We start from the raw sequence: 26328 nt of genomic DNA, 5'->3' as shown, positions 1-26328 counted from the left end.
AATTTTCGTGACCTTTTGACCTCTAGTGACCTGATTCTTGAGCCAATGAACCTAAATTGCATATCATATGAAAGAGGATCTCAAGACTGACATTTTGAGTGGTAGTTTGTGTTTCTAGGGTGTAAGACTGCAAAGTAAGTCATTTTCATTTCCACTACCCCCAATAATTAGCCCGACAATTTCTGTCGGAACCCCCAAAAAAGGCAACATTTTCGCACTTATTGCCGGGTTATGGAAATGGTAACCAAGTTTTTCTGCTAAGGGAAGTGGTCAACTTCAAAATTCCACTGAGTAACTTAGGGTACATTTTTTGTACACGAGGACCCCCCCACCCCCCCTAGCTGATGCATTACTAACCTTTTCCTCAAAATTATTCTAACCACAAATTTATCGGCTAAATTCCGTCCAATGATAATGGCATAATGATAATAATAACAAGTCTGAAGACGACGATGGTTCACGAGCGGTATTTGACAATGTAGATTGTTTCAGAAGTCAAGGATAAGACAATGTGATAATTTTTGACCAAGTTATAAAAATGATCAACATGATGTGGTACGAGTGACGGGTTATTAGCTGCAAAATGTCGAAAACCCAGTTTCGTTCAACAACTTTCAAAATTTGACCTTTGCATAAACTTTAAAGGTCACAAAACAATGTTGTGGACATTAAAATAAGGAAACAGGATACGTGCTATAGCTTATTGGAGTTAGTTCGTCGAAGAAGGTCGAAAACCCAGTTCGATTCCCACAACTTTGAAAATTTGACCTTTGTGAACTTTAAAGGTCAAAGGTCAAGGATTATGACCTTTGGTGCAAAACTTCCTCTGGAACATTCCAGGAACAATATAATGTCATATAGGTTATATGGCATCTCGCACTCCACAGATTATTATCCATACTTTGATGAAATCAGCGTAAAAATAAACTTGAAGGCGGCGCCACGGGCAAGGTGTTCGAGATAGAGCAAAATGGTTTCAAGACTTTAGGTGGGGAATGACCTCAAGATTATGCATAAAAAATATTGTCATCCGAGCTCTCAAAATTTGGGCGGTAGGATGATTTTTATGTCAAAATTCGCAATTTTTGAAGTTCGTGACCTTGTGACCTTGGGACGAAAATAAAAAAATCGAGCTCTGTGGGGCTATGCAGGTGCCATTGGGCTAACCAAATACTGAAACTCCTGCCAGATTCGACAAACCCCCTCGGAGAAGATGGATTTCTATGTCAAAATTCGCAATTTTCTAAGTTCCTGACCTTGTGACCTTGACCTTGGGACGAAAAGGAAAAATCGAGCTCCGTGGGGCTATGCAGGTGCCATTGGGCTAACCAAATACCGAAACCCCTGACAGATTTGACAAACCCCCTCGGAGAAGATGCAAATTGAAATTGGCTACCCCCTAAAAACACATGTTTTTTGGGCGTGGCTCCACCCATAATGGGCGCACCACACCCATTCTCAGGAGAACACAACTAGATCATGATATAAACCTCCCACCAAAATTTTATCAGGATCGGCTCAAAACCCACGGAGCTTTGCTCGGAAGAGTCAGACAGACAGACAAGCCGGTAGGTGGACATGGGTAGTCGACTGTTGCTAGGCAATGGAGGGGTCCATAGCAACGGTTCTTTCCCACACATAACTAGGACATACCATGAACCTTCCATTACCAGTTTCATGTATATCTGACTCATCATCTCTGAGATATAATGAACTTCGTTTTTTTTATTGTTTTCGACCAGGGTTCATTCAAAGTCTATCTTCTCCGACAGTTTTCATAGGATCCGGCTGGAAATTTTTGACAATTTGGCTGAATGTACTGCCCACAGTCACTCGTGGCCCGATTTTTGATTTTCGAAAAAATTAATTTTTTATGATTTTTCAAAAATTTCAAAGTCCCGTAACTAGGCAACGGATGGGTCCATATCAACGGTTCTCATTTACACACAACTAGGTCATGGTATGAACCTACCAACCAAGTTTCATCGAAATCGCCATTGTATTAACGGAGCACTGGACCGAACAGACATACATACAGACAGACAAGCCGGTAGGCGGACATGGGTAGTCGCCTACCCAATAGAACTTGATGCGATGAGCCCGTTCGATGGGGAATGACCTGAGGATTAAGCACAAGAAAATTCATGATTCTAGCTTCAAGGGTTAATGCTGCAGATTGTTTTTTCTCTAAAATACCCCCACATTTAGAGGTTTTTCGGCCGTTGCTAGGCAACGGAGGGGTCCATAGCAACGGCTCTTTCTCACACATAACTAGGGCATACCATGAACCTACCATACCAGTTTCATGTATATCTGACTCATAGTCTCTGAGATATAACGAACTTCGTTTTTTTATTGTTTTCGACCAGGGTTCATTCAAAGTCTATCTTCTCCGACAGTTTTCATAGGATCCGGCTGGAAATTTTTGACAATATGGCTGAATGTACTGCCCACAGTCGCTCGTGGCCCGATTTTTGATTTTAGAAAAAATAATTTTTTTTAATGATTTTTCAAAAATTTCAAAGTCCCGTTGCTTGGCAACGGTGGTGTCCATAGCAACGGTTCTCATTTGCACACAACTAGGTCATGGTATGAACCTACCAACCAAGTTTCATCGAAATCGCCATTGTATTAATGGAGCACTGGACCGAACAGAGGGACAGACAGACAGACAAACATATCGATGCAAATACTGATAATAAGGGTAGAAAAAAATTTCAAAAAAATTTTTTTTTGAAATTTTTTTTTTTTTTCGACGACATCGACTATCCAACATATCGACGGAAATACTGACAACAAGGGTAGAAAATTTTCAAAAAAATCTCAATCGATTGACTACCCAACAGACAGACAGACACCAATAACGAATATAGTGGTCACTTACTGACTCGTGAACCAATAATAAGAATACGGGGGCTGATCGGATGGTCTCGAGCTATGTACACTTTCCTCTAAGCTATCTAGCCTGGGTTTGAATCCTGACCCAGCTGTCATCCCGTGAGCCTGGTGTTTCACAGGCAGGGTGATTCATCAATGTGTGCCATTGAATGTTAAGCTGGCATCCCTTCTGCCAGCATTAGTTGGTGGACTTTATAGATCCCACAGTGTCCTTTACGAAGAGTAGGTGAGCTATCGGTGGAACCCTGAAAAAATGACAAATTCCTGCCTTCACCTTTATCGAACGTCAGGCCTGGCCAGCTGGTTTGTGAAAGACTTGGGTCAAGCTTCCCTCAGCCAACCCCACAATAACGTGGGAATGATTGTGGTCGTTAAATAATAAGGATATTAACAAACCTCTGTCTGCATTGTGAACACGTACACGTGATTTCAAATTGAGAATTTGGATTACATACCCATAATTGCACAAAAACAAATGCAAAGGTCTCAGAAGAGGTACAAGCAACATCACATAAATGAATGATGCCTCCGGCACCCTTGGTGCGGAGGCATAAAAACCAAGGTCAAGACATTTAAGTTGGGAGACCTAGTGCTGATACTGTTACCGACAGACAGAAACAAACCAGTTACCAATGCAGTCTTCTTCATCGTTTGTGTGCAGCACAAGGCTGCAGGGTAGCATCATTGGATGAGGTTGTGGCTGTTCCAATGATGCAATGCCCTCTGCTGGTTAGGGCAGCAATTCGAAATTTAGTCATGGTGCTCACCCACTGAGACAGTTCACCTACTTCTCATGAAGGACACCATGGGATCTTTAACGTCCACCAACTAATGCTGACAGACAATATGCCTGTTTAACGTCCATTAGAGGGAAAGCACACACATTGATGAATGAAAACACAGGGTTGATAGTTTATAGGTAGGCGAGGATTCAAACCCTGGTTAGACTGCTTAAATGCTAAAAGATGAGCATGCATACCTCTAGGCCATCCTGTCAGCCCACTAATGCAGTGGAAGGGTTCCTTTAAGGTGGAAGATGTTGTTGGTATCAATAATAACTACAGTTAGGCTGGGCAGCAGGTGCAATAGATGGCACTTAAATTTGTTGAAGGGGAATATCCAGGTTGATCAGCAGGTAAATGTTAAGGTTGAGATACGTTGCCAGCCATTCGGACTACCCACCCAGAGGTAGTGAGCACTGAAGTCACTGGGCTGAGTGAAGTGACCCATGGACCACGCGGTCAATGATGAAAGCATGTAAAGGCTCGGCATCTTTGAGGCCAAGACAGCAGTGACAGATGTGAGGTTTGGCCAGTATTTCACCTGTGCTCAAAGCAAGGATTTGAGGTCCTTGATGAAGGTGTGTTTACAGATTTTCCAGGGATCACAACGTTAAGCAGTCATCGCATCAACCTGACTAAAAGTGAGACTATTCAGTCGAAACCATATGCAGTAGTGTATCGTGTTCGGCAGTCTCTTAGGACTCACAAGCAGACAAGAGACGTCGAAAATGGAGATAATGTGGCAGTCTAATTTTCCATACACATCACCAGTCGTGATAGTTCATTTCAAGGATCTGACAAACCACATGTGTTGACCACCACAAGCTTATTATGTTAATTTTATTTGAACAAGAGCCATTGGTGACGGTCAGTGACTTTTTCCTGAAGCTCAGTGAGAATAAATATTGTACTAAGATTGACTAGAGTGAAGGATATTTACAGATACTAGTGGTGGAGGAAGATATGAACAAGACAGCTTTTGTGCAGACGATAGATATCACTTCCGATTTTTTTGAAGATGCCATTTGGGATGATGAACTGAAAAGCGAGCTATGTTCGTACGTCGCACGAGGATGTTTCTGGTTGGGATGGAAAATGTTAATCCATACAGTGGTGAGAAAAAGTTTGTTCACCCTTCAGAATTTTTCTGTATTTCTGCATAAATTTGACCTAAAAAGCCATCAGATCTTCATCTGAGTCCTAATAATAGATAAAGAGAACCCGATTAAACAAATAGCAAAAAAAAATAAAAATAAAATCTACTTTCTCATTTATTTATTGAGCAAAATGATCCACCATTAAATTGCTTTGTCAGAAAAAGTGTGTGAACCTCGAGGTTAATCAGCTCAATTAAGGGGGTAATTAGAGTCAGTTGTTTTAATTAATGGGATAAAAATCAGGAGTGAGTTTGAGTGGTCCTGCCCTATATGAAAAATAAAAAACTTTGTTCGTCACCATCAGAGTCTGGTCTTCACCACACAGGTTTGTGTAATTCACCAGTTACTGAATGTAAAGGTTCACAAACTTTTTCTGACAAAGAAATTGAATGTTGAATCATTTTTCTCAAATAAATTAAAAAGTAGATTTTTTTTTTGTGCCATTTGTTTAATCAGGTTCTCTTTATTTCTATTATTAGGACTTAGATGAAGATATGATCACATTTTAGGTCAAATTTATGCAGAAATACAGAACATTTTAAAGGGTTCACAAACTTTTTCTCACCACTCTACACAGCTATAGCTGTGCCACTTATGATTTTAACCAAAAACGATCAAACCATGAGTAAAGTGATTTGGGAGGGGCTGGGGGAGGGCATGGTCAGGAGGCTTACATGACTTTTAAACAACTCATATCATGAGACTAACAGACCCGAGTAAGCCATTTATACTCAGGATTGATGCTTTTGACATTGACTGATCCCTTTCCACAGTCGCAAAGACTTATCCAAGCGACGAGAGAAAGGTCTGGAAGTCAGACATTGTAGTCTGCAAAGTCCTTACGGTACTCACGGAACCTTCCTGTGACCAATCTTTGAGCTTGTGTTCATAAGGAAGACACCCACCTAAAAAACTGTGAAGTTGTACACTGAATCCATAATTCCATTCTCAATGTTTACCATATTTGAAGTGAGTAAAAATTGCATATCGATTCCACTTTTAGAATGGGAGTGTGATGATCGTAATTAATCCTTCCTATTCTCCTATCTGAATTCCATGGAAGCATTTCAAATCCTAAAGTAATCATTTAATTCTGACCAAGGATGTTATATTTGTTAGCGAAGGCATCCTGATCTTTACCTGTGCCACTGAAGGTGGATGGAGGTTGTTTTCACCATTGTTTGTCTGTCTGTTTGTTTGTGAGCACGATATCTCAAAAAGTTATGGAAGGAGTCAGACGAAACTTGGTGGATTTGCCACCAAGGTACAAATGCAGATCCGGTCTATCAGTGGAATACAAAACGTAAATTGTTCAGCCTGGCAGAGGAATGCACTCTACCTAGTGCTGTTCTAGTTACCAATGTTTGATATAGGCCTTTCCACAGTACTATTGCAGTTGAATAGTGACCCATTGTGATGAGTGTGATCATAGCCTCGTATGAAGCGAGTTATGCACCTTTACACATCATTGTTGTTGAATGATGGACCTTTTGTGATAAACCTTGTGTAAAGCACATTTTGTAGGTATTTAAATGATGAACCGGAGATGCAAGTTCAAAACCATCTGATCCAATCAGGAACGACGATCGGCCATGTTATGAAGTAAAAAAAAAAAAAGACAGGAATCACAACCAAGTAAGTATCTTAAACATCAGTAACTACATAATTTGGAGATACAGATCTCTCAATTGATTGTTTGTTCGTGTAATGTGTATTTGGTTCACCATGGATGAAATCTTTTAGATCATGAAGCCCTTGCCTTCTCTTCCTTTACTTGCTAATTTGGTTGACACGAGCTGGATAAGGCTGAGGGTTAGGGGTTTGGGGGGGGTGAGTCTGTCCCTCTGACGATAGCCTGGCACCCTGATAAACTCCAGCCATTTCCCAGAGGATAAAAATTAACAAAACAGCAATTTCTTTCCAATGTATTTTAAAAAATGAAACAGGACAATGCTTCATAAGGATACAGGAAGTATTCTCATGGAGATGCTTCAAGCTTAGTTTTCTTGTTCATCTTCATATTCAAATTCCCCCTCCTCCTCTACTGTAGCATCCTGGTACTGCTGATACTCAGAAACGAGGTCGTTCATGTTGCTCTCGGCCTCAGTGAACTCCATCTCATCCATACCCTCGCCTGTGTACCAGTGAAGGAAGGCCTTGCGCCGGAACATGGCGGCGAACTGCTCTGAAATGCGCTTAAACAGTTCCTGGATGGCGGTGTTGTTACCAATGAAAGTAGCTGACATTTTGAGACCACGTGGTGGGATGTCACACACTGCGGTCTTTACGTTGTTTGGGATCCACTCCACAAAGTAGCTGCTGTTCTTGTTTTGTATGTTCAACATCTGCTCATCCACTTCCTTCATTGAAACCCGTCCACGAAAAACAGCTGCCACAGTGAGGTAGCGGCCGTGACGTGGGTCGCAGGCGGCCATCATGTTCTTGGCATCGAACATCTGCTGTGTGAGCTCAGGAACAGTGAGTGCACGGTACTGCTGACTACCACGAGATGTGAGTGGGGCAAAGCCGGGCATGAAGAAGTGGAGCCGTGGGAAGGGAACCATGTTGACGGCCAACTTGCGCAGGTCAGCATTGAGCTGCCCAGGGAAGCGAAGGCACGTGGTCACTCCACTCATGGTAGCAGACACAAGGTGGTTGAGGTCTCCATAAGTTGGATTCATTAGCTTGAGAGTACGGAAGCAGATATCGTACAGGGCTTCATTGTCAATTGTGTAGGTCTCATCAGTGTTTTCTACCAGTTGGTGTACCGACAGTGTTGCATTGTAAGGCTCGACCACGGTGTCACTGACTTTAGGTGAGGGCACCACACTGAAGGTGTTCATGATACGATCAGGGTACTCTTCGCGGATCTTGCTGATGAGGAGTGTACCCATACCAGACCCCGTACCACCCCCCAGAGAGTGAGTCAGCTGAAAGCCCTGCAGGCAGTCACAGCTTTCAGACTCCTTCCGCACCACATCCAGCACAGAGTCCACCAGCTCCGCACCCTCAGTGTAGTGACCCTTGGCCCAGTTGTTTCCTGCACCACTCTGACCTGATATGAAAATGAAACTTTACAACTTGAACATTAAACGTTGAAGGTCACTTAGTTAAGTGTTCAGGACAAGGGTAGTTTTAAGAACTATGAAACGTCACGCCAGTCTCTTCCTTAGTGGAGGAAATAGGTAATATGAGCCATGCCTACCCGTCGCTTCGCTGATTGGTTGATTCAAAAGACAGCATGTTGCACTTCACAAAAATATTGCATATCTATCTGTGAATCTCAATGAGGATGTAAAACATGGGGAATTTTTTTTGTAACACATACTTCTTGTTGCTGTGACTGTAGCCGTGGCTATCGTTGCGCTCCTTCTGTGTACTATTATATGTTTTCACATTGTTTCAAGAAGTACTACAATATATAATTTTGTGTGCTCCTTCCATGTCTGTCACACTTTATTCCAAAGAGTTTCTGCTGTCATACCATTGGAACCGCTATATTAAAGTCCCACATCCCACTTGTTCTTCCATCCAGAAAGAGAGGCTTTTAAAACAGGCATTCTATGATTAAATGGACACTCGTTTTTTTCCAAGGACATTGATTAGTATCTTTCCAATGACACTATTTTGATTATTCTACAATCGAAGGAACCGTTTCGAATAAAGCATCACACACAAACACCCAACCTCCTTATAGTAATAGATGTACATCTCCATGTCCAAAGAAAACTTTTCTGCTGCTTTGCCACATACCAAACACAAAGTTATCTGGCCTGAACATTGCTCCAATAGGCCCCGACCTCACAGCATCCATGGTACCAGGTTCTAGGTCCACCATGATTGCTCGAGGAACAAACTTGCCACCTGTAAAGTAAGAAAATACAATCTGTTGGTGAGATAGCATACTGCACAGACATCGGTTGCACATTAAGAATTTCATGAAACACATTTATATGTTTTATCGAGCCATTTCAAAGTGTGGGGTGGGGAAATCAAATTTCATAACTGGGCCAATCTGTTGATTATCTTCAACTTTCCACCGCAATGTGCTAAAAACACGAATAAGTAATTAAACCATTTTTTTTTTACACCCAAAAATGGATCCCTAGATCTGACAAATCTATCATGTGCAATATCTTTGACTCGTATTTAATTGAAAATGAATCAACCCGGCTTTGAATAGCTAAGGTGCAAGTTGCATGATCCAAAGCCTTATTTATCAAAAGCTTCTTTCATTCAAGCTTCTAGGTCTCACAATCTGCCATGACCTTTCCTGGGAAAGCCACATTTCCAACCTGGCCTCCAAAGCCAGTTGCCGACTGGGAATCCTCTGTCATGCAAAGTCCTTCCTCGGCCCACCTGAGCTCCTGACCACATACAAAGCTTTCGTCCGCAGCCTGATGGAGTACTGCTCTCCGCTCTGAGCTGGTGCTCCTGTCTCTCACCTTTCTCGGCTTCACGCTGTGGAAACCAAGGTATTTAGGATCATTTGTATGTCTGTCCTGCGGTGAGGCTGAGTCTTTGGGCCGTTCACTCTCTCAATGCAGGCAGGTTGCTGGTCTTTCCTTCTTCTACCGTCTCCTCTCCGGTCTCACCCCACCCCCACCCCTTGCTCTGTTTGTGATCTGTCCCCACTATATTTCCGCAGGGTGCTCAATGTCCGCCAGTAACCCCCTTCTGGTAAAACTACCAAAATCACGAATCTTTGCTCACCTTCACTCTTTCATTCCTCTTTTTTCCCACCTTTGGAATAAACTCGCTCACTCTCTTCAATCCCATTGATAGCCTGGTGTTGGCGCAGTGGTTAGGGCAGCGGCTTGGGATCCAAAAGCTCCTGAGTTCAAGCCCCGTTGGGCCACTGAATTAATACACCAGGGGGTTGACTCAGCCTGTCATCCTTCCGAGGTCGGCGAAATGAGTACCAGTGTATTGCGCCGGTGTATACCCCGGTTAAGATAGGTGTACCATATCCCTGTGTCGTAAGAGGCGACCAGGGTTGCATCAGGAAGGGCATCCGGCGTAAAACATGTGCCAAATCACTATGCGGATCATACGGATGATCCGCTGTGGCGACCCCTAAAGGGAGCAGCTGAAAGAAGAAGACTCTCTTCAATCCCATTCTTCCCTCCAGGCCTTCAAAACAGCAGTTCACCAGCACCTCTTATTTTCCCCCATCCAAATCCTCGATCTTTTCTACTCCTATTAATCCACCCCAAACCCACCTCCTTTAAATTCGCTGCTTTCCTTCCTGAAAGTCCCTTTAATGTCCATCTTGTATACCCCGTGTTCCCCGCCCCATCCCTCTCCCTCCCACAGATCTCTTAATGTCTCTGTTCCCCACTGTTTTGTCCTTCCCACTCCCACCCCTCGTCTCTTGCCCCCCTTGCTGTGCGTTGTGTGTTAGCTCTCATATGAGCCTCAACAATGTATACAAAAAAGAAAAGAAAAAAAAAAGTGAGTCACATGACTGGTTTGGCCATCATGGAGGAAGTTGAAATGGTTATCACAAAACTACATCAAGAAAATGTGTTAAGGAATTTCTTTCAAAAGTACATACAAATATATATATATATATATATATATATATGTATATATATATATATATATACATATATATATATATATGTATATATATGGAGTGTGACAAGCACTCCGCTGATCCACATTGGACACAGTCCACACCAAAGCATCACCACCAACACAGGCCTCAGCCTGTGTTGACAAAGATTATATGGTGCAATTTAACCTGAGCAAGTGTAAGGTGTTGGGGATGGGAAAGAACAATGAAAATAGAGATTACAGGATGCAAGGGGTAATTTTGAGTGTGTCACAAAGGAGAAGGATCTGGGGGTGGTAATAGATACGGGAGGTAAGCAGGCAGCACAATGCCGGACAGCTATAGCTAAAGCACATTGGGTTTTAGGTTGTATTCAGAGGGGGATCAATTATAAATCAAAAGAGGTGGTGTTTACATTGTACAGGAATTTAGTGACGTCACATCTAGTATATTGTGTGCAGTTTTGGTCACCACAACTCAGGAAGAACATAGATGCCATAGAGAGGGTTCAGCGTAGGGCTACTAGATTGATTCCGGGCCTAGCGAGACTCAGTTATGAGGAGCTGCTGAAGGAGACAGGGCTTTATACATGAGAAAGGAGGCAGTTACGAGGAAATATGATAGCAATGTTTAAGATAATGAAAGGTACAGATAAAATAAGTGCAGATGAATTATTCAACAGAGTAGACAGTGATAGGACCAGGAACCATAGCCTGAGAGTAAAGAAGAGGAGAGTTAAGATGGTAGCAAGGCAGGGGACTTTGACTCAGAGTAGTTAATGCATGGAATGGCCTCCCTGGAAAGTAGTGGCAGCAGAAAAAGTGGAAAAGTTTAAATTGGAATTAGTTAGTTACCTGGAAGTTATAGAGATAGATGTTGGCAGGACTTTTAGGTAGCTTGAGTATTGCTGGGTGATTGTGTACATCTCTACGGAGTGCTGTTGGTAGGGGTCTCATCAAGAGTTGTTGTGTGTTTTTTTTAACCAAGCCCATGCCCCCTCCCCTGAGGAGAAAAAAAAACACCCCTACAAAAACATTAAAAATAAGTAAATATATAATGATAATAAAAAACCCACAAAAGCACTATTTAAAAAATAAATAAATAATTGCGTTTTCTTCTTTGGATCTTGTGATGATAAATTAGTGTGGTGTTGATGTCACACAGGCATGATGGGCTGAATAGCCTCCACTCACCTGCGTCTGATTTCCTTGTATAAACCCATTCCTGTGACGAATAGGAATTTCACCTTAAGTGTGAAAAATGGAACGACCCAATAGTTTTTATATCTTTAAGTTGCATGTGTAGTTTACTTGTGGGATTTGTCTGAGAGCGATGTAGAGTGAATGTGAAGAAATTAAGCAGATGTATTAACGCAGAGTTTAAAATTTTACTTTTCTTTCATTGCAATGCCAGGTTATGACTACACAATGGGCTGGTAGGTTAGCTTAAAGAGGTATACACACGAATCACCTCTGAGCTGTCTGGGTTTGAATCGCAGCACAGCTATAAACTGTCATCCTGGTGTTTCGCGTACAAGGCGATTCATCATTGCGTGTGCTGTCGTTCGGAAGGACGTCAACCAGGACACCTCCCAGTATTTGTTGTTTGTGAACATTAAATATCCCATGAAGAGTAGGTGAGTTGTACCATTCGAAACCTAAACATATTAGTGCTAATACAGCCGTAGTCGACTACCACTTATTTTGAAGATCTCAAAATTATGCCCACCTCGTTTGTCATTGGCCCCAATTTGGCAACTTGTCAATTGAAATTGTGACAATTATCCTTTCACCAGGGTTGCAGAGAGTCTCATCCAAAAGATTTGATGTGTTATACTGCCTCATTTGATGCAAGGATTGATTTTAACATACCTACTGTAACGGTTGCTCTGGTCTGACATCGGTGAGTTGCTAAGTGACCATGATTGTCCCTCATCCCAGGAACCTCCTGCCAGATTCCCATGTCCAAAGCTGTGCTACCGTCCAGATTGAGGTTCCCGGTACGAACGGGTATCGTGCCGATATGCAATCACATGACATCTTATCTATGGCTGAGCTTAATAAGTCACATGACTGCGGACTTATCTATGGGCCAATTGCTAGATCAAATACATTCCCTCTTAGCCGCCATATTGCCACCGTCATGATGTAAACCAAATGAATCAGGAAACCAAATCTATTTAATGAGCATATTTAAAAGAAAGCACATATGTTTAAGCAATTATCAACACAATTTCTAATTACCCTCACCGAACAATCGTGCCCACGGAATATTCAGTTATGTACTGTCAACTTAACGATCTAAATTTGGCCAGCATTCATCCGACAGAGAGGAAGAGACAGTTGTGGTAAAGAAAAGATACCCCTAACCTGGTGCAATGGGGCACTGGGGAGCCTGATGCAACCCTCTAAGAAGTTGCACAAGCAACAAGCCCGTGCCTTCTGGAGAGTGCGGCACGTCTCTCAACTGCGGTGAATGGTACCTTAGCGCAATGTTCTTTATTACCTTCGCTGAAGGAGAGGGTATTGCGTTTGGGTCGGACGGTCTGTCTGTCTGTCTATTTGTCCGCACTGAACTTTTGTGTTTTTCTCCGCAACCGCTTGTCAGATTGAGACAACATTTTCACCACAGGTACGATTACTCGTGTAGAATGTTTTAATCAATCATGAGTCATAAGTTACGTGGTGTGGCAGCCATGTTGGAAAAATGGAAAAACTTTGTACCTCTGTATCTCTGAAACTGCACCAAGGGAAAAATTGAAACTTGGCACATAAGCAAGTACTCCTCATGGGAAATGAGTGTGATTTTTTTGATGATGTCAGAGGTGCCTTCATTATGACGTCAAAATTGCATTTGCAGAACGCTATATCCAATCAGCATGAAAATTTTTAAGGGTCATCTTGGGATAAAATGGTCCACAAAAATTTTTTTGTTGACGGCTTTAGTCACATGATTCGGCAGCCATGTTTTTTTTTAAATACCTCAACAAAATACTTCTCTGAAGTGGCTCAACAGATCGAGGTGAAACTTTGCAGGTATGACTGCTTATCCATGAGGAACAAAAGGTTCACACATATTACATCATAGGTCACATGGTTTGGCAGCCATATGAGATTTACCTGAAAACCTATTTTAAAAAAAAATCTTCTTCTCCAGAACGGCTGGACAAATCGAGGGGAACTTCACACAAATGTTCCCCAAGCCATGGGTGTTCAAGTTTGTTCAGGAATAATTTATAGATCACATGGTTTGGCAGCCATATTGGATTGAAGAAAAATATTAAATAATGTTTTCTCTGGAACCGCTTAATCAATCGACGTGAAACTTCAATATTATGATCTCGTAATGATGGGGAATACACATCTTAAATTTCAACTTGATCAGATACATGGTTTGACAGCCAGAATTATTAAATTCTTTGATCTGGGTTCTTTTTGTTTTATTTATTTATTTGTTTATTTTGAATAAGGCTCACTTGGCTGTGCCTGGATGGGTTTGAGGGTAGAAGAGTAGTACCTGAAATGTGAATCCTATCCAGGTTCCTCCTGATGACTTCATCTTTGCTTTATCCTTGTTTGGGTTCCTTCTGGTTACTCCAATGCAGGACTGTACCTATTTGGTCTTCCATTGGATTTTAATTAAATTTATTTTAATCCCATTCTAAATTCAATTGAATCGAATCAATAAGATCCATCAGATGTCTGTCTGTTCGCATTTTTTGCAAAGACCGCTGGGCAGACAACCACCAAATTTGGCACACAGACCAAGTCCGACCTGGGGGTTGTCCTAAGTGTAATTTTATCCACAACCTTAGCCTTTAAAGACCCCGAAGAACAATAAGAACCAGAAGAATTATTTACCTTGGCAGTGATATTCATGTCTCTGCTGGCTGTGAGTCAGAGGTCAATTGACGTCTGGGTCCCGCCTGCGGAGTCATGGATTTTTTTTTTTTGTATACCTTGTCGAGGCTTGTATGAGAGTGAACACACAACTCACAGCAAGGGGGCATGAGACAAGAGGGGCGGGAGTGGAAGGGACAAAACAGTGGGGAACAGACACATTAGGTGAACTGTGGAAGGGAGAGGGATGGGGATGGGACGGGGAACATGGCGAAGAGAAGATGGACATTACAGGGACTTTCAGGAAGGAAAGCAAGGGAATTGAAGGAAGTGGGCTTGGGTGGATTATCGGGGGTAGAAAAGATCGAGGATTTGGATGGGGGAAAATAAGAGGTGGTGGTGAACAGCTGTTTTGAAAGCCTGGAGGGAAGAATGGGAAAGAATAGAGTGAGGAAGTTTATTCCAAAGGTGGGAAAAAAGAGGAATGAAAGAGTGAAGATGAGCAGTGATTCGTGATTTTGGTAGTTTTACCAGAAGGGGGTTGTTGGCGGACCTTGAGCGCCCTGTGGAAATGTGGTGGGGACAAATTGCAGAGAGAGCAGGGAGGGGGCAAGGCTGGAGAGGAGTCGGTAGAAGACAGAAAGACCACCGACCAACCTGCGGTGATTGATTGAGAGGCCCAAAGACTCAGCTTCATTGCGGGAGATGCCGATGATCCTAAATGCCCTGGTTTCGATAGCGTGAAGCTGAGAAAGATGGGAGGCAGGAGCACCAGCCCAGAGGGGAGAGCAGTACTCCATCAGGCTATGGACAAAAGCTTTGTAAGTGGTCAGGAGCTCAAGAGGGCCGAGGAAGGACTTTGCACGATGGAGGATTCCCAGTTGGCGACTGGCTTTTGAGGCGAGGTTGGAAATGTGAATTTCCCAGGAAAGGTCATGGCAGATAGTGAGACCCAGAAGCTTGAAAGAAAAGACTTCTTCCAGAGGATTGTTGAGAAAGTGGATGGGTGGTTTTCTAAACGGTCCTTTCGAAGAGACATAGTGAGAGTGTGAGATTTGTCTGGATTGAAAGACATGTTCCACGTGTTGGACCAGTTTGTGATTTTATCCAGATCAGCAGTGAGCGAAGAAGCTGCTGCTTGCCGGTCTGAGGGATGACAGATCGTACGGCAGAGGTTGGAGTCGTCGGCAAAGAGAAATAGAGGATTTTCCAGAGAGTCCGAGAGATCATTGATGAAAACCAGAAAAAGAACAGGGCCCAGAACGCTACCTTGAGGAACTCCAGCCTGGACAGGAAGGGGGGATGAAAGAACTCCATTTAAGGCCACACGTTGACTGCGACAGGAGAGGAAGTCTGCGAGCCATGAGTGGAGATGGCCTTGAATACCATGGGAAGAGAGTTTGGTGAGTAGTGCAGGGTGCCAGACTGTGTCAAAAGCACGTGATATGTCCAGGGATGCGGCTCGGATTTCCTGTCTAGCATTGAGGACCTCCATCCATTGATGGGAGAGCAGAAGCAGCATATCCAGGGTAGAGTAACCTGGTCTGAAACCAAATTGATAATCAGAAATCAAGCCATTGGATAAGAGGAAGGATTTCATGTCTGAAGCGATGATGGATTCCATAACCTTGCTGATGATTGGGAGAAGGCTGATTGGTCTGTAGTTACAGGGATCTGTTTTTGCACCTTTTTTATGCAGGGAAGTGATGTTAGCAGATTTCCAAGCAGATGACAGATTGCCTTGGGCAAATGAGAGGGTGAATAGAACAGAGAGAGGGTGAACAAGAGCAGAAGAGCAGGCTTTGAGGACACGTGGGCTGATGCCGTCTGGACCGGTTGCAGAATCTGACTCGAGGTTTGAAAGCAAGCTCTCCACCTTGTCAGGAGAAAAGGACACAGAGTCCAGGGACAGTTGGGTGCGACTGGGTAAAGTGGGTAGAGAAAGTGATGGGTTTAGGACACAATATTTCACTGCATTCACTGGATAATGGGGTGTGGTGCTGCCGGTACCTGTGCGGGAGGACAAAAGTCCGAGTCTTCAGGTCCTTGGTGCTTCTAGTCTTGCTCTATGGATGTAAGACTTTGACTCTGATTAAGGAGCTTAGACGGAGACTTAATTCCTTTGGTACCAGGTCTCTCTCGATGAATCCTTGGCTATCGCTGGTCAGACTTTGTGTCCAACGAGCGGTTGCTGAGAGAGACTCAAATGAGGTTTGCTACCTGCATAGTCCGTGAGCATCAGCTGCAGCTGTATGGACATCTGGCACGTTTTCCTGATGCTGATCCTGCTCACCAGATTCTCTCAGTGAGGGAGCCTCATGAGTGGAGGAGGCCAATAGGCCGACCACGTGCCTCGTGGTTGCAGCAGGTTGATCGGCATCTCAAGGAGATGGGGATGGGCCAGGCATCTGCCTGGGGGATGGCCAGACGGAGGCCCCTGGAGTACCGGTGGAAAGAGGACGCAGCGACGCGCTGCTCTGGCGTATGCTCCCATACCTGACCTGACCTGAAGAACCATAAGACCATTTTTTACATGCTTGAAAGAACACTTTCTACATGCTTGGGAGATAAGACCCATAAGACCACTGAACTCCCTGAACACAATTAAGATACTCTAAAACCCCGAATACCCCAAAGACGGTTAAGATCCCGAAGACTCTTGAAGACTCCTCGGACCCCAAAGACCCTTAAATCTTTTGAAGACCCTTAAGACCGATCAAAGTATGTCCGATCAAAGCGGGACATCTTGGTACCCGGTCATCACTGCCTGCAGTTATGAAATGGCAGTTCTTATTAATTCCGTAACATACCAGGATACAAACATCACACAAAATACACTATGCAAAAGTGGTCCTGGTGAGGGTCTGCAATCTCTGATTGCTCTTTTTCTTGTTTGTTGATGCTTTGGGGTGGTAACAAACACCAGCGGCCATGAGGTCCACTTCAACGACACCCCAGGGCACTGAGATGTAATAGCTACTGCACTGCTCACCTCCCTCTTCCATACCACCTCGTCCCACACAGCACGGCTCGGCACAACACCCACGCAGCAGCAGTGTTCCTGAGCTCATGAACTGCAAACCAGCGCACCACCACCAAGAGCACCACCACAGGGAGACAATGAGCCACAAACACACGGAGGAGCTGACGATGAAGAAGAGCCACCAGCACACGGATAAGCCACCAAGAATGCGAGGTTACATGGCCTTTTATCCTTGACCCCCTGGCGTGTAACTCTGCCCATCTTTGTTCCTGATTCTGTTATTTGCATATCAAGTCTACCCCGATTGGCAGTCGGCTCAAGGGGCATAATTATGTTATTGCTCCCCTCTCACTATTGGGCCGGTGTGATAAATCCCGTGAATTCTCCCTCCCCACCCGATTATGGGCTTTAGGGGCATGCATCAATCTTGATTCACATTTCTATTCCACTGGTGCTCGGGTGTCATATCTGCCGGCTTGAACCAGTTCTCCTGAGAGAAGGAAAAGTGACATGCAAGATGGATGTGGGAAAGAAAGAACATCCATCTAATACATACCCAATGCATACAGTCTATCCACATGCAATATGATATGCTTAACAAAACTGATACTTAAGAAATAACTCTCGTTATACTAAAGATTCATTCTGTAACCCCGATGAGCAATAACCGCAACAATACTTTACCTGAAGCCTCATTATAATAGACATTGATCCTTTCGAGCTGTACATCACTCTCCCCATGGTAGGTCCCAGTGGTGTCGATGCCATGCTCATCACTAATCACCTCCCAAAACTGCAACAACAAAAATTAATGTAAAAAGCAAAATAAACCCATCACAGCACGAGTGGTGGTCACAGTGCAAAATGGGTGGTCATAAGAAATAAAAACACTTAAATATAAACATCTGTGTTCTTGATTTAAATCTTCAGGAAGACATTATCGGAGGCTGTTAGGCACACACACAACCCCAACGTTTGAACACACCATCGTACATAAATCTGGAACTGAAAAATGACAGCAAAGACTTTCTTATCTACTTTAATTTTTTTTCTCCAGTGAATGATCATCTCAAAGAAATAGCTTTTTAGTCATATGCGAGTCCAATGGGATGTCATACCCGATAATAAGTATCCTTTATCATTTTGTATATGAGCTGGCAGGACAGCATGAAGGTAATGTACACATCTTTAGTCTGTGTTCGATTCTCCACCAGACTTTAAATTCAGATCCGTGCTTAGCAGACAGGGCGTTGCTTCAAAAATTTGTGCCGTCCTTCAGAAGGACGTTATAAGTCTGTGCGTTACAGATCTACCGGCATTTACTGTTGGTGGGTGTTAAAGATCCCATAGAATCCTTCACAAAGAGCAGGCCATTGTGTGCAATCACCCCTCCCCCAGATTCTCTCTGTCGCTCTCATCAGCCTTACATCCTCTCAATTTTAATCTAACTTACAGAAACAAGATCCTCCCATGCATACATTAATTATCAACAGATAGTCCCAAGATGATTAAGTTTAGAAAATAAAGTTATCGAATTAGCACACAAGTACAGTCGTTGGAAATCCTCACGGATGTAATAAGTGTGTTATAAATGAAGAGTCGATTCAACGATCATACGTGCAAAGTAGCAAACTGATTTCGTGTTTGGCTGAATTCAATGCACAACTTATCTCGTTATCTAGATCCGTCAAGTAGTGTCCGACTTGTGGTGACATTCGTCATCAGATTTCTCCAAACATTCCTATCCTGCGCTGCTTCCCGAAGCTCTGGCAGACCCAGCATGGTTGCTGCCAATTTACCCCGTCCATCCAGCACGTTCAAGGTCTGCCTCTTCCACTTCTCCCCTCAACCCGACCCAGCATGGTTGACTTCTCCAGGTGTTCGTTTTCTCCACACCTGATGTGTCCAAAAGTATGACAGCTTCTGTTTTAGTATCGGTCCTTCTCATGTACATGGTGGTTTAATTTCTTCAAGTACTGATTTGTTTGTTCTTGGTGGTGGTCGTATGGCAGCTTCGCTGCTGGCGTAGCTATCATTTCTTGAAGCGTGACTGTCGCTGATGCAATTCCCCTCTACTAGTACACACACTGGAACTGGTACTCATTTCGCCAACCTTGGAAGGATGACAGACTGAGTCAACCTCCGGGTGTATTAATTCAGCGGCCGACGGGGCTTGAACTCAGGACCCTTGGATCCCAAGCCGCCACCCTAACCACTAAGCCAACACCAGGCTTCATGTTTGTTCTTCTTGCAGTCCTTAGAACTCAAACATTCATCTTAAAAACTACATTTCAAAACTCTCAATCTTCTTCCTTAATTCCCTTTTCACTGTCCATGACTCAGAGTCACATCGACACATTGTAACTGGAAATACCAGATCATTCACCACTAACCAGCCTCCTCTTGGTTTGTGTTGTTACATCACAATTGTCTTTCCAGATCTCTGTTAATTAATCCTGACATTGCTGTTCTCGCCCCAAGCCTGGTGTTGGCGCAGTGGTTAGGGCAGCGGCTTGGGATCCAAAAGGTCCTGAGTTCAAGCCCCGTTGAACCACTGAATTAATACACCAGGGGGTTGACTCAATCTGTCATCCTTCCGAGGTCGGCGAAATGAGTACCAGTGTACTGGGCCGGTGTTATACCCCGGTTAAATAGGTGTACCATATCCCTGTGTTGTAAGAGGCGACCAGGGTTGCGTCAGGAAGGGCATCCGGAGTAAAACATGTGCCAAATCACTATGCGGATCATACGGATGGTCCGCTGTGGCGACCCCTAACGGGAGCAGCCGAAAGAAGAAGAAAAAGAATGTTGTTCCCCAACACTAACCGTCTATTAAAATTTCTCCTCTACATTCTCCACTCACTTCAACCTTAGAACCAGAAAGATGAAACTTTCCATTATCTCCACATGATCAGTTCCCAATCTCAACACATCGATCTTCTCGGTTCACAAGATTTTAGTCTTTTTGGGGGTTTAAATAAAGACCAGCTTTTTCACTTTCCTTATTCACTCACTGTCTGAAAAGACAATAACAAGCTCAAATGAGCTAAGATCCTCGTCCTCTTAATGATGACGTCATAAAAACGAATATGACGTCATTGTGATGTATCAGGTTTGCGATAAATTATCTGTTCTAATGCCCTGTTCGATTCCTGCAAACAAAATTCAAAAAGCTTGCCTAGTTTCGGAGATTATTTTTTAGGCGATTTCCATTAGCGGATATATTTTGACGTCGTAACTTTTTTTCTCGGAGGAATTTTCAAAATCGGAGATGGTTACTGTCTGCACAGGGTATTTTTACATATATACGCCAAGTTTCAGGAAGTTTCGATGAAAACTGTAGGCTGTGAAACAAAAAAGTCCACAAGAAGAAGATGAAGAACAACAACGTGAGTCAGACTGAGAGATCCTCCACGAGGATCTAAAAATATACAACAGCTTGATAAATGCAAAAGTACTTTTAAATAACATTGGGATTTCAGAAAGAAAGTAACAACGTCACATCATCACATAAAAACAAACACAAAGCAAAAGTAGCAGGGTGGACCTTCTTCAGCAAAGAAAAACTTTCTGACCTTGGAGCCAATCTGATTCCCGCACTGTCCAGCCTGTAAATGGACGATCTCACGCATCCTTTCCAAATAATGATGTTGTGGTTAACTCAAACGGACCGAATAAACCTGGAGCACCAAACCAAACACGTTCCACACTGAAACTCACCCTTTCAACTCCCTGTATATACTCTCAGCTGTTCGCGTTTACTTCTGATTGGTCAGTTGCTCCCACGTGATTCGAACAAGACTCTCAGCAGAACCACAAGGAGTGGGATTACACTTACACATGCAATGCTTGGGCTTAAATTTAAAATTCCACATCGAGTTTCCACTTTATATTTGCACTACATCGGATGTAACGTTTAGTAATGGATTGTTAATTCACACTAAACACGAGATTTATTTATTAAATACACTCTGTAGAGTCCAGTACTGTGTGTGTGTGTGTGTGTGTGTGTGTATGTATATATATATATATATATATATATATATATATATATATATATATATATATATATATATATCCTCAGCTTTCTCATTGTGATTAAACACCCGTTGAAGAAAACTTTAATCGAGTATGGATATGCTCGATTGTAAAGAATTTTAATTAATTAATCTATAGCATCTTGCTTTTTTCAAATGGCCATTCTACTTTTCTTACACTAGATCTTGTCTACTCAGCTCCCCAAGGCAAGATCTCATTTGAGGAGCTATGCGAGCCTTCAACCCCAAGGCTGAACCGCAGGGATCACAATGTGACATCATGAATTGTTGGAGTGGTTAGGGACATCTGGCCTGGACTTATGGGCTTTCAGCTGATGCCTGAATGCTGAAATAGCTCAGCGAGCTCGATGCTGACGTTTTCTCCATGTGTCACATTCTTCACTGTGGCTTATATATCTTTTTTTTTCTTTCTCCCAAGCAAAACGCTACAAGGTCAGTACTGATCAGGAACATGTGTGATAGTACATTGGTCATGTTCGTGCGATGATGAATTGAAAGCAAGAATTCTTCTCAAAGCCCAAATACGTAGCCCTGCATGTGAAACAACAGGGTGACTTTCATAATCTGGGTTGAGATTCGAATCAATGCTCGACAGCTTTAAGCTAACCTACCAGCCCATACTGCTAATACATGCGGCTAAAGATGCAGGAATGTAAGGATGCCTCAGATTACTGGGCTAGGAAGTAACAGATGCTCTTTAAGTTTGGGAAGCTCATGGAAATCTAATTTGAATGAAAAAAATAGTCAAAGGGATTATGTTGAAAACATTTTGCAGTATAACTGTCAGAAAATGGATTAAGTGCAATTGGAGGGTACAACACTGAAACAGGAAAAGCAATGCCAAGTGAGTGGCAGTGAGCAAGGCGGCAGATAACATTTCAGGATTGTGAAGATGGAATGTAATTTATACCTCAAAGGAAGTAGTACGAGGAACGTACAAAGTCTAGCTAGGCTGAATCTAGAATATTTACACACACACACACACACACACACACACACACACACACACACACACACACACACACACACACACACACACACACACACACACACACACACACACACACACACACACACACACACACACACACACACTTATGTATCTACACTTACACACAAAGGTGGATACTTTGAGACCTGTGAGGCCTCCATTCCACCTTCTGAAACCCACATCTGGAGATGTAACAACCAACGCCACACGAACCTTCCAGTCTCGAAGATGATACTCAAACCCCACTGCTACTCAGTGTAGTTACAAAGAAAGATGAGAAACTGAAAAGCCTTTTACTTTAGACAAAAGAAGATCGAGTTTAAGTTTGAAGTCCAGCAAGTCGTGCGCACTTACACTCCCTGGATCTACTCACGGTATGTCCTATTTATACGCACATACAAGTAGCAACCTTTATACTGTTTGCTTGTTATAAAATGTTCCTAGTCAAAATTGTGCAATAGTGAAGCAGCCAAGAAAGATATTCAAGCAGCTGAAATAACAAGTAAAAGTGACGTCATGAGAGGTTGTTAAAGTGAGGTCCCAGCTGTCTGAAATTCAATCCATCATTGGGTCGAACAACGCTGTGGGTCAGTAAAGTTGATAGTTTCATTTCGACAGCTGGGGTAGTAAAGGAAACCTTGTGTGGGCATTTACGGTCCGGAAATGGCTTCGGTGTTAAATTGTAGATGAATGCAGTTCTTTTCTTCTCATGCAAAACTAATGCAAAACTTTCTTCTAATGCAAAAAAAAGAAAGGGGGAAAACTTTTTGCTAAATATGGATACAAAGGCATTCTCAAGACAAAATATTCCAAATGTTTCTGCTGGAGTCAGTCAATAATCATGGCAAAAGCAACAGGAAATGCGGGAAGGAAGAAGCAAGAAGTGCTGGTGTGTGTGTGTGTGTGTGTGTGTGTGTGTGTGTGTGTGTGTGTGTGTGTGTGTGTGTGTGTGTGTGTGTGTGTGTGTGTGTGTGTGTGATGTTTTTTGTGGAGTTCTACTGGAGCTTTCTGATATGGAATGTGAAACACAGAAATGATCTCTATATGATCTCCTGAGTTGATTAGGTTAAATAACTACAAATAATCCGGAAGAATTCCCGTGTTTTAAACGCACACCATGTTAAGGTGTAAAGAGCAGATTAAAGGCCCTCCACAGCATGGCATTCTAATCCATACTGATAAATGCCTATGTGTGTGTGTGTGTGTGTGTGTGTGTGTGTGTGTGTGTGTGTGTGTGTGTGTGTGTGTGCACGTGTGTGTGCACATGTGTGTGTCTCCTCCATAACTCTAAAACCATGAAATCTATCAGCCTGAAACTTTACATGCATACCAAGGGAACTCCAAGGAAGTGCAGGAGTGAAAATTGGGTGTTTGGGTTAATTAAAACAACCCTTTTGAAGATAATTAACGCCCTTATTTAATTATCCTTTATCAAGGCTTATCCTCAGCCACCTCGCTCTCTCCGGGGTCTTAAGGTGTTTCCTGGGTTACCTCACTGGGGTCGAAAGCCACCGTTTTTTTTGGCCTGCTCAACCATGCCTTGACTTGGAACAGGCCACAACGATTTCTTAAAGACAGTTTTTTTTTCACTTTCCTCACTTACATTATCGAATGCCTGTTCATCATAGCAATTAATTGTTGGATACATTGCGATGCTTATAAATGCCCGGAGACACCAGCGTTCGTGGCCTTATTTCATTTCCGCACATGGTATCACCTCGAGAATCTAATAAACTAAGCCAATTTACAAAATTTAAGCTCCATAATTGAACTTAGCAGCAGTTCCGACTGCTAAAAAAAGTGTTCATTTGTCCATTTTGGACATTGCTTGAGCGATTCTGAGTGCATGGGTTCATCGATGGCAATTGGCAATCACTTGCCAAGCCAAGCGTTCCATTGGAGTGCTTGCTTGAGTGCCTAAAACACTTGCTGAGCACCCTACCATCTATGGCGGTATAGTTCTTCTCCTGATCGGAATCTACAGTTGGCAATTGCCATACAAGGTACGTATACAGCACACACGGACGTGGTACATATGGGTAGATTGGATCTGCATGGACTCTCTGCAGGTGTGTGGACACGCCATGCCTGTTACGGGTGTCGTGGTAGCAAAGTTTCATCCCGTATCTTATGGCTGTTTTATCAGGTTTCCCTTTGTCCTCGTGACTATTTCTAAAGCACTTGGTAATCGGGTGTGCTTTGCAAAGGTTGTATGCTTTATCTTTGTGAGTTTTAAAGTAAAATATATTTGATAACACCCGATTTCCGAGTGCTTTGCCAAATTAACATGTTTTCTAACTTACCGCGGCAAATTTTTCTCCACCCGTTACACGCAGCTGTTTATAAAGATTAATGTTAATGCACACCTCCTTGAAACGTCTATATAAATCCAATGTTGTTTTTCATAATATGTTTGTTGAAATTCCCCCAAAAGAATGGTGAAAGCTACTCAAGGTTTTTGGGTTGTATACAGTAAGTACTGTAGTTGGTAATCACACTAACTCCAATCTGCCGATTCCCCCAAAATTGCCAATATCGACCAGGCACTAGTATGTGCGTGTGTGCGTGCGTGCGTGTGTGTGTGTGTGTGTGTGTGTGTGTGTGTGTGTGTGTGTGTGTGTGTGTGTGTGTGTGTGTGTGTGTGTGTGTTGTTCATAAAGCATAACATATTCTCTCTGCTAACTCCCCTCCCCAACCCCATCTCCCTCTCTGTCTCTGTCCCATCCTCGCTCCGCCCCCTCCTAATACAGTGCAACACCCTCCCACACATCTCTCTCTCTCTCTGGACATGTCCGGTCGGTGATTATGTCCGGATGATGTTTTTTTGTCCGGGCGGTGTTTATCTCCGGGCGGTGTTTGTTACCGTACTGTGTTTGTCTCCGGACATGTCCAGGCGGTGTTTACCCCCAGGTGGTGTTAATAGTATGACCAGTAGAAAATGGATTTCAGACATTATTTTGTTTCCATCTTCACTGTTATTCTATGCAGGATCATTTTGACGAGACAGTATGAATCGTAATTTACGCTCCACTGCACGTCTGCCTTCCCTTCCTCTCACCTAATGCTGCTTTTCCTTCCCCCACCCCTCCTCACTCTCCCTCCCTCCTCACTCTCCCTCCCTCCTCACTCCCACACCCCTCCTCACTCCCCCTCTTTTTCTCCCTCCCCCCTTTAGTATCCCCATCAGAGAAGTGATGGATGGTATTTGCTTGTTACAAAATAAATCACAAAAATAATGATACATTGTGACAAAGCATATCTCAATTAATCTTAATAATATTAACAACAATATCGAGAGTTGTATAATTTGGCAATAATAATAACAAACGTATAATCCCCGCACTGGTCCAAGCACATCTAGGCTTGGTGAAAAGTATTTCGCGCTTCCTCCGAGCTTCGAAGCGAGTGCATCAGTTACCTGGAGAGGAAGCATGACAGAACAGCTTCACGGACAATAATGTCCCATCTATCGTTTAACAGGTGAAACCAACGGATGGCACAAAACAGAAGGATATTTAATAAGGAACTTATTTATCCCTACTGTCTACCTTTCAAACACAAATGCCCTTTTCTATACCACCAAAGAGGATTTGTCTGCTTGGATGTCGTCTCCAAGACACCAGCAAGGCAGTCAGTTCGGCAAGACCCAAATCGGCCAGCAGACAAGATCGACCAACATCTGCAGAGGTGCAGCTGGTTCTTGAGTCAGGGCTTTGGAGTTGCTAAACCAGTTGTGGTTAAAATGTAGCACTCAATATCCTCTTTGCTGTTTGAGCTCGGTTTTAAAAATTAAATTCAGATTGGGCATGTCATGTGTTCAGCTGTTGATTCTCACGGGTCACATCGCATCCTCGTCCTAATGTTTGCCATTTGGTTGAATATTTTATGGTCGTGTGGCACACGGTCATTGAGAGTGGTCTCGCTTATCTGGTGCCGAAGAGCCAAACTGTTTTCATTTCCAAAGGTTTTGATCAAAGCCTTCTCATATGATGATGTTCTTGCAGAGGCAATGTCACCCTGGCAAAGTTCAGTGCGCTCAACAGAACATAAATTCAGCCGCTTT

The 26328-nt window shown here is 43.1% G+C and overlaps 1 protein-coding gene across 3 annotated transcripts; it reads right to left on the bottom strand.

The window, feature by feature from the left end:
* Window positions 1–6747: 6747 nt before the first annotated feature.
* On the bottom strand, window positions 6748–22607 carry LOC147013168 (tubulin beta-4B chain-like). 3 transcript variants are annotated; one of them, XM_085854804.1, is made up of 4 exons: window positions 22388–22607; window positions 17901–18009; window positions 8591–8701; window positions 6748–7892 (listed from the first exon to the last, which is right to left on the bottom strand). In XM_085854804.1, the coding sequence occupies exons 1-4, from the start codon at window positions 22445–22447 to the stop codon at window positions 6835–6837; spliced, it is 1338 nt and encodes a 445-aa protein (XP_085710930.1). In that variant the 5' UTR covers window positions 22448–22607; the 3' UTR covers window positions 6748–6834. The 3 variants fall into 3 exon arrangements, with proteins under 3 accessions (XP_085710930.1, XP_085710931.1, XP_085710929.1); XM_085854805.1 differs by lacking the exon at window positions 22388–22607 and adding an exon at window positions 20792–20943; XM_085854803.1 differs by lacking the exons at window positions 17901–18009; window positions 22388–22607 and adding an exon at window positions 17226–17307.
* Window positions 22608–26328: the final 3721 nt, after the last annotated feature.

Source organism: Eptatretus burgeri, chromosome 14, assembly GCF_056783735.1.
Source record: "Eptatretus burgeri isolate ZD-2024b chromosome 14, Ebu_testis_v1, whole genome shotgun sequence".
Classification (NCBI taxonomy): domain Eukaryota; kingdom Metazoa; phylum Chordata; class Myxini; order Myxiniformes; family Myxinidae; genus Eptatretus; species Eptatretus burgeri.
The sequence above is the reverse complement of the archived record's forward strand: the minus strand, read 5'-3'. Positions and strand labels throughout refer to the sequence as shown.

Excerpts from the sequence above, each read along its gene's own strand:
- LOC147013168 (XM_085854804.1), bottom strand. The coding sequence starts at position 22,447 with ATGTGGGTTTCAGAAGGTGGAATGGAGGCCTCACAGGTCTCAAAGTAT. Across the intron at positions 18,010-22,387 it reads CAAAGTATCCACCTTTGTGT|TTTTGGGAGGTGATTAGTGA; the intron begins GTAAGTGTAGAT and ends TTGTTGTTGCAG. Across the intron at positions 7,893-8,590 it reads GCCAGATAACTTTGTGTTTG|GTCAGAGTGGTGCAGGAAAC; the intron begins GTATGTGGCAAA and ends TTTTCATATCAG.